General features: G+C 47.5%; 1 protein-coding gene across 1 annotated transcript in view; it reads left to right on the top strand.

Annotated features, from left to right (window-relative positions):
• Rimkla (ribosomal modification protein rimK like family member A) overlaps nt 1–8872 on the top strand; it is a 27925-nt gene that overhangs the window by 13342 nt on the left and 5711 nt on the right. Inside the window, exons 2-3 of the mRNA XM_031378474.1 lie at nt 1009–1239; nt 5272–5358. Coding sequence (XP_031234334.1) covers nt 1009–1239; nt 5272–5358 — 318 coding nt within the window. The remainder of the gene's footprint in view (nt 1–1008; nt 1240–5271; nt 5359–8872) is intronic.

Below are 8872 nucleotides of genomic sequence, written 5' to 3'. Positions count from 1 at the left end.
CACAGTGATGTCAGGCTAGCCAGGGCTACACAGTGATGTCAGGCTAGCCAGGGCTACACAGTGATGTCGGGCTAGCCAGGGCTACACAGTGATGTCGGGCTAGCCAGGGCTACACAGTGATGTCAGGCTAGCCAGGGCTACACAGTGATGTCAGGCTAGCCAGGACTACAAAGCAAGCAAGACGGGGGTGGCGGGGGGGGGGGAGATGAGGGAGATTAAGATTACTTGTAACCCTATTCTCAATGTTTAAAATGTGTATTTCTTTTCTTTTTCCCCAGCCTGCATCTATTTACATAGTTGATAACATGGTGAATTAGTTATTTTGAATCCTAAGCCAAGCTGGGAATTGAACCCACACATTGCACTTGTTAGGTAAACACTTTACGTAGCAGATCTAGAGTCCTGTTTCTCTATCTGACATTGACATTTACAAATACAAAATGTAACTGTATGTTCTTAAAGATTGTCTAGCTGGGTGTGGTGTAGCATAAGCCTGGAGTCTTGGCCCCTGAGGCAGAAGGATTGTGAGTTTGAGCTAGTCTGGGCTACATCATAAGATCCTATTTTAAACAAAACAAAGCAAACGATAATAGGGAAGTGGTCACACAATGCTTCACCCAGTAGATTTTCATGAGGCTCAGTCATTGAAGAGTGTAGGGATTTCAAAAGCAGGTGGCACTGATGCCCTCCTAAGCCACTGGCCCCAGAGTAGTCCCCGCCCCAGGAGAAGCAGGACCTGACTGCAGCTGTGCCATGGACTCTTCTCACTTGTGCCAATCTTGGTGTGTTATATTCTCTTCCCCTCTGTTACTTGTATCATAATCACGTTCTGCTCATTTGCTGGAGGACGGTGCTGTCTACCGCTTTCATGCGCCATACACCAGCACACACCACCATGCCCACGTGGCAGTTTTGAGGCTTTTTTCCGACCAGATAAACTCTGGAAGCATTTCTTCCAGTTGACAAAGCACTGTTGAGCACTGAGCTCACTCTAGCCCTTGCTTGCAGGCCTACAACTGAGCCAGAAACCCCTGACCACCTTCCCCGACGTGGTAGTTGTGCGAGTATCCACCCCCTCTGTCCAGTCGGACAGTGAAATCACCATCCTGAGGCACCTGGAGAAGCTGGGCTGTCGCTTGGTCAACCGTCCTCAAAGCATCTTAAACTGCATCAACAAGTTTTGGACATTCCAAGAGCTGGCTGGACATGGAGTCCCCATGCCGGACACCTTCTCCTATGGTGAGTTTTCTGAAAATATATTATGACTCCTTCCCAAAATACTGGTACCTCTCTTTTCTCTCTAAGAATCTTCCCGCGTCTCTGGTTGCTTTTCCCTATAAATCTGTTTACCTTTGGAAGAATTAACATTGAATGCTGGTCAGTCCTTCTGTGTGACCTGTCTTGGCCACTCTCCATTTGTAGTCATTTCATAAACATGGACCAGCCACTGAAAGAGGATGTCTCAGTCAGTGTTCTAGTGCTGTGAAGAGACACCATGACCAAGGCAATTCTTATAGTAGAAAACATTTAGAGCCGGGCAGTGGTGGCGCACGCCTTTAATCCCAGCACTTGGGAGGCAGAGGCAGGTGGATTTCTGAGTTCAAGGCCAGCCTGGTGTACAGAGTGAGTTCCAGGACAGCCAGGGCTGTACAGAGAAACCCTGTCTCAAGAAAAAAAAAAAAGGCATTTATTTAGGGGCTTGCTTACAGTTTCAGAGATTTAGTCCATTATCATCATGGTGGGGACCACGGCAACAGACATGGTGCTGGAGAAGTAGATGAGAGCTACATCCTGATCCACAGGCAGGGAAAGAGACTGGGCCTAGAATGGGCTTTTGAAACCTCAAAGCCTACCATAGTGACACACTTCCTCCAACAAGGCCACGCTTCCTAATGCTTCAAAACCTATCAAGGAATTTCTTCCACTCTCTGGGGGCTAAATATCAAATCTATGAACCTCTGGGGAGACATTCTTATTCAAACTACCACAGAATTATCCTAGAACAGCCCTGCCCCCAAGGCATTCCCATGGCATCAGAAAGAAGAGCTGCAAATATACAGGCAGTTTCCATTCAGTGTAGTCAATGTTCAGAGCCTTAGGTGGTACAGGAGTCCATAGGAGAGCTTCTAGTGCAGTGATCAGACATTGAGGACCACATCCTTAGAGGTAGCATCATCTAAGCTAAAGATAGCCAGGAATAGGGAGCAGAAAAAGAGCCAGAGGTGAAGAGAATATAACTAGCTGGTGGTATCGCCAGTAGCTACAGAAGGCTAAGGGTGCGTGAGAGAGTTGAGGATTGGAAAGATAAGGGGGGAGTTTTCGGCGGGTTGTTGCAGGCAATCTACAGCCATCCAAGGCAAGGCTATGAGGCTTTCTGTCCCAAGGTCCCAAGACAGTCTTGCTAGCCAGGCATCAGCCAGGAAGCCATGCTGGGATGGGCTCCATCTGTGTCTTTCCTAGCCAGGGACCACAGGACTAGAGAGGGGTAGGGAACAGATTGTGGACTCAAAGGCCTGCGGGGGCTTATGGAGATGTAGTTATTTAAATAATAGCCTTGAATCATATGTGCTGCTAGCCCTCGCTCCAGTTGGGAGGGCTTGGAGATCCACTCTTGTTCCCATTCTCAAGTGGGGAGCACCAGAGTCCGTAAATGAGAAGCTAAAATGAAGTTCAATCCCTTCTGATGGAAGCAAGAACTGCAAACAGGATTTCAGTGCACCTTCTCACATTCAGAGGAAGATCATATCTTCCCCTCTTTCCAAAGAGTTGAGATGGAAGTATAATGTTCAGTCTATGCCCATTCAAAAGGATGATGAAGTTCAGGTTGTTTGAGGACATTGCAAAGGCCAGCAGATTGGCAAGGTGGTCCAAGTGTGCAGGAAGAACTACGTCATCTACGTCGAATGAGTCCAGTGAGAGAAGGCTAATGGCACAACTGTTCATGTGGGCATCCACCACAGCAAGGTTGTTATCACCAGGCTAAAGCTGGACAAGGACCACAAGAAGATCCTGGCGAGGACAACCAAGTCTTGACAAGTAAGAAAGGAGAAGGGCAAATACAAGGGAGAAATGATCGAGAAGATGCAGGAGTAGAGACATGTTGTGCACAGGTTTCATTAAAGACTGCTTAAGTAAAAAGAGAGAGAGAGAGAGAGAGAGAGAAAGAAAGAAAGGTTAGAGGGTGTGGCATGCAGTGTGCCAACAAGATAGCTAACAAGAGGCTAACAGGAGGCTTCTGATCAAGACATGCCTACTCTCAGAGTCACCCTGCGGATCATATTGTCCACCACACAGAGAGTGAATTACATAAGACAAAGTAGAGACAGAGTAGGTAGTGGTGGACACCTTCAATGAGGGAGGAATGATATTGCAAACCAGTAGACACATGAGCAGATTCGGGAACTGTGAACGCAACAGATACGATAGAGCAGAGTAACTGGTTGTGTATGGGACGTGTGGGGAGGAATCAAGGTAACTAGGTTCTGGCTTGGGTCAGAAGATGTCAAGAGGAAGAAGTAAACTGGATATGAGGGTGAGTGGCTGGTGGGGAGAGGCAGTGTTGATTTCAGTGGAGACTTGGTGTATTTGCAACATTTACAGTCTGCGTGGGGGAATATGCTTGGGAGGCAGTGAGCAGTGAACCCAAAGCTTCCAAAAGGCTGGGGATGGGGATTTAGAAGACCCTCTTACACTGAGTGAAGTGAGAGGACATGAAGTGTGGACATGCAGGATGAAAGATCAGAGGTCTAAGGGGTCCAGCTAAAGGGTTTTACATAGAATGATTATGACTGCTTATGCTGAAATCCTGAACAACTTAAGCTTAATTGTGAGACTATAACTATCCAGACTCCAACCCCATCGGAGACTTGAAAAAGAATAAATATTACCCTGTGTATGCAGGATGTGTAGACCATCAGTTTCCAAAACTATAGAAATGACAGCGACAGCTGGTTGCCTGGACAGCCCCCAAAAGTTCCCTGTCAAATTGGAGCATCCATCTTCAGCCTTCTGGCCCAGAGTATCTGACAGACGTTTTTTGTGAGGCAGGAAATATTAAGGACTGCTTACCCTGTCTTGGCAAAGCTCAAAAGTGAGCTGTGTGTGGTGATGTGTGCTTGTAATCCTGGCACTTGGGAAGTGGAGGCAGGAGGATTATAAGTTTGAAGTTAGCTGGGCTACAAAGTGCTATCATCTCACAGAAAACAAAAAGAATAAAACACAAAATGAAAATGGGGGAGGGGAATCTTTTAGGGGTGGAAGAGCCAGTAAAAGGAATGGAGCCTATGTGATTTGAGAAGAGGAGAGGGCAGAGGTGTCGCAGAGGCCAGTGGGAAAGATGATGTCATCAAAGCCCCACGTGGCTCCTCATGACAAGAAGCCTGCTTCTGCTCAGTGATGAGGAGAGGAGCCATCGTAGGAGGCTTACAGAAGTGAAGGCTGAGGGAAGTGATTGAAATCTGTAACTTCTGAGCAGCTTGATGATGGGTTACAGAATTGGAGTTCAGGGAGGTGAGGGCTCAGCAGCAGGATTCCATTTGTTTAGGGTGGGAATGAGTTGAGCATCTGAGGAAGCTAGAACAGAAGAAGTAGAAAGATCTGAAGAGGAATCTCTGATAGTATGAGACCTCTGAGGTGGTGACAAGCAGGTCCCTACTTCCTTGTTGGGCATCAACAGGGGGCCAATCACAGTCCTAGAGGCTATATACTGTTCCTTGCTACGTGGCCCTCTCCAGAGCACAGCACTTTGTTCCTTCAAGGCCAACAGAAAATGCTCTAAAGTCTTGTTTCCTCTTAAAAGGTTCTTGTGTTTAGAGCAGGCCTGCCAAGAATCATTGTTCTCCTTACCTTTGATGGGCTCAAAGCTAACACACTATTATTGTAATCTCAAGAGTGATAATCTATGCTCCCATAAATTCAGTGGCCTCTCTCCCACTCAAGAGAAGGGATTCCATAAAGGAGTTTACCAGGAGGGATAGGTAGGAGTCTGGCAGGCCATCCTGGAATTCTGCTCCCATCAACACTGGGAAGGACCCAACTGTAAGGATGCTATGAGGAATATCACAGCTGGTGTGACATTTCTGTGGATACAGGGGCTTGATGCTGGTAGTCGCCCTCCTCTAGTCCCACCTTGCACATTACAGATGTGGTTCATGTCTGCTGGGTTTGGATGGATTTGGATTGATTTCATCAGCACATTCTACGTCGGCGAGTGCTGGGCCAGCCTCTGCCCCATTGCCAACACTTTATTGATTCTTGCCCTTTTTTTGGCAGGTGGGCATGAAGACTTCTCTAAAATGATCGATGAAGCCGAGCCCCTGGGATACCCAGTGGTGGTGAAGAGCACACGGGGACACCGGGGTCAGTGGCACTGCTGGGCTCGCTGGGTGGTCAGTGCGTGCAACTGCAGTTCTGTGGCACAAGGATGCTCTGCATACTCAGTGTTCTGGCTGGTCTGTCAGTCTCCCCTGTCCTTCTGTCAGACACCTTCCTCTCCTTACTGACTGCAGCAGACATTCCCCTGAGCTGATATAGATTCTCAAGCCCATAGCCAGAGCATCTTCTCTTTCTGTTGAGTAGATTCTTGGAAACAGAGCTGCTCTCTCTTGCTGAACACTCTCCCAAGTCCTCATGTTACCTGTTAGACCAAGTCCATGTTCCTTGTGGCACCGTGGTCTGTGCACAGCCTTCTTCATTCCAGGCTGTCCTTAGTCACCAGAGAGACCGTGTACATTCTGCCCCACAACCACCTGCTCTCCTGACATCACTAGTGCTGTCTTTGCTCATCTTCTCAGGCCAACTCCTGGTGTCATTTCTTCTATCAGCACACTCCTGGTCTCCCTCCCTTTTTTTTTTTTTCCTTCAAACAAAATCAGTCATTCTTCCTCCTTTGTTTCTGAAGCATTTTGCTCTTCTAGTACAAGGCTACATTGTTCAACAGTTCTAAATTTTGAATGATGCTCAGGGTGGGATCAGGTCCTGAGCACCTGACTCTATAAGGCAGTGGTTCTCAACCTTCCTACCCTGCGACCCTTTAATGCAGTTCCTTATGTTGTGGTGATCCCCAGCCATAAAATTATTTTTGTTGCTACTTCATAACTATAATTTTGCTACAGTTATGAATTGTAATGTAAAATATCTGTTTTCCGCTGACCTTAGGCAACCCCTGTGAAAGGGTCACTTGACATCCAAAGGGGTCTCAACCCACAGGCTGAGAACCACTGCTCTAAGGCCTGCTATGGTGCGCGATGCAGAAGATGGGTGTGACAGAGGTCTCGGCAGGAGAGAGTGGTCCCCCTGTAGTAAGAGAGTGGTCCCCCTGTGGTAGTGGTATGTAACTCAGATGGCATAGCACACTTGGGATCAAGGCTTCTGGAGCAAAATGCAGCATCCTAAACAGATACATGCTGACCCTTGCTGTGATGTAGGGTCTGATACATTGCAGGGTTTGTGAACACACAGTGTCCACAAGCTCCTTTGATTCTGAAGAATGGGGGAGCTCACTCAACCTTTTTCATTTCTGTTTTTAAATGTTTTAAATTTTTAATTGATTTTTTGTGTGTGTGTGTATGAGTGTTTTGCCTGCATATATATGTCTGTACCACTTGTGTATAGTACCTGAGGAGGCCAGAGAAGGTGTTTGTATCCTTCACAACTGGAGTTACAGACAGTGGTGAGCCAAACATGTGGGTTTGGGAATTGAACTGGGTCCTCTGCAAGACCATCTGGTGCTCTAACCACTGAACTGCCTCTCCATCCCTTCACTTCTGTTTTTAAGTCTGGGCTATTCTATTCCATTAACACACCCACACTCATAAAATTCTCTCTCCCCCACTCTCTCCCCCCCCTCTCTCTCTCGCTCCCTCTCTTTCTCTCTCACTCCCCCCCTCTCCCACACACACACACACACACACACACACACACACACACACACACACACGTTTAGATCCTCCGCAGTGGAGTGGACATTGACTTCATGTCTCCTGTCACCTGCCACTCGGACATCTCCAAATAACTTGCTTCCTGTACCCAAATTTCACTGGGTGTCTGGGATTCTGTCATTTCAGGAATAGTTGAACATTACATTTTGTTTTATTTTTATGGTATTGAAGACCGAAACCAGGGCTTTTACTGTGCTTGGTAAACATTATGCTGCATCCCAGCTCTGAATGCTGGCTACATTTTGGACAGTTGCTTTTCAGTTTTATATCCTCTCTCCCTCTCTCTCTCTCTCTCTCTCTCTCTCTCTCTCTCTCTGTGTGTGTGTGTGTATATATGCGCATGTGTGTGCATGCATGTGCACATGTGTGTGTCTGTGTGTGTGTGTGTATAGAGCCCATGGGAAGGTATCAGTATCCTCCTCTGTCACACTCCACCTAACAGCTTTAATCAGAAAGCTCAAGTTTTTCAACTTGCCTGGCAGCCAGCAGACCCAGCAATATGCACAGGATTCCTGCCTGTTTGTTATGTGAGTGCTGGGATTCAAACTCAGGTTCTCAGGGTTGCACAAGTGTTCTTATTCACAGAGCCGTCATTCTACCCCCAACCCTGTCTTATTTTATTTTTTAAGATTCCAGAGCCGTTCCACTTCCCTTGTGGTGGTGACAGGAAACTAAGGGAAACATTTCTTTTCCATTTTTGCCCAAGAGAATGCTCAGTCATGCAGGCTCATGCCAGATTTGCAGGGCAAACCTATAGGGAATGCCGCTCTGACCTGTTCACTGAGATGCAGCTAGAGAGCAGGTGCCGGAGAACAGCAGGAGCACAGGTGGTTCCGTGAACAAATGGGAACGTGAGAATCCCAGAGGAGTGCTCTCCCAGAGGGCCACAGGATGGGAGCCACTCTCTGTGGAACCAAGTGAGGAAGAAACCGGGAACTGGGAAGATGGCTCTGTTGGTAGCATGCCTACTGAGTAAGCATGTGGATCTTGGTTTGACTCCCCAGCACCCACATAAAAAGCTAAGTGTGGTAGTGTGTGCCCAGAGCCCTCGTTCTGGAGAAGTGGGAAAGGGGGTTCATTGATCTTGCCTGACTGGAGAGCTCCAGGTTCCAGTGAGAAAAGCTGTGTCAAAAAAAAAAAAAAAATGTGGAGGAGCTGAGGAGATGGTGGAGGTGGCCCAGTGGATACAGCACTTCCGGTACAGACGTGAGGACCTAAGTTGGGGACCTCAGCACCCTTGTCAAACGCTGGGCATGGCTTATGTGCACCTAGCTAACCCAGCATTGGGGTTGGAGTGGGTAGGGACAGGTGGATGCTGGGAGTGGGCTGGCTGGCCAGCTCGCAAAAACAACCAGCAAAAGACCCTGTGTCCAGGCAGTGACAAAGAGATTAATAGAGGAAGTCACCTGGCATCTTGCTCTGGCCTCCACATCTGTATGCATGGGTACATGCATGTGAATATGCATACTGTATGCATACATATGATGCACACATACACCTGACATTGATCTCTGCCTTCCGTGTCCCCCACATTCACATATATGTGAATATATGCACATATCACACACAAAAATGGAAGTTAGGAGGGTATCTGTCAGGTCCCCTCCTATGTGCCCACAGGCCCGTCTTGTGGCAGCAGCGAGGACCCTGTGGCCTCTGTGTTGTGGTTGTCCTCTGCATCTCTCTGCACCCACACTTGAGATTCCTCTAAACTATGTTCATTTAATTGTGTTCTATAAACAAAGATGAATGTCTGCCATATATACTAAGCCCAGTGTGGAGTTTAGAGCAGTTAGACAGAGACAGACAGACAGACGGACAAATAGATAGGACCTGTAGCACCTTGGGTGGGAAGGAAGCGCTTCCTGACCAGTTTAGGAGTCTCAGGATCTTTCTTTGGCTCCTTATCTGAGTTTCTGGGATACATTACAGTT

This window comes from Mastomys coucha, unplaced genomic scaffold (genome assembly GCF_008632895.1).
Source record: "Mastomys coucha isolate ucsf_1 unplaced genomic scaffold, UCSF_Mcou_1 pScaffold18, whole genome shotgun sequence".
Taxonomy (NCBI): Eukaryota; Metazoa; Chordata; class Mammalia; order Rodentia; family Muridae; genus Mastomys; species Mastomys coucha.
Note: the sequence above shows the minus strand (reverse complement) of the source record. Positions and strands in the feature narration are given on the sequence as shown.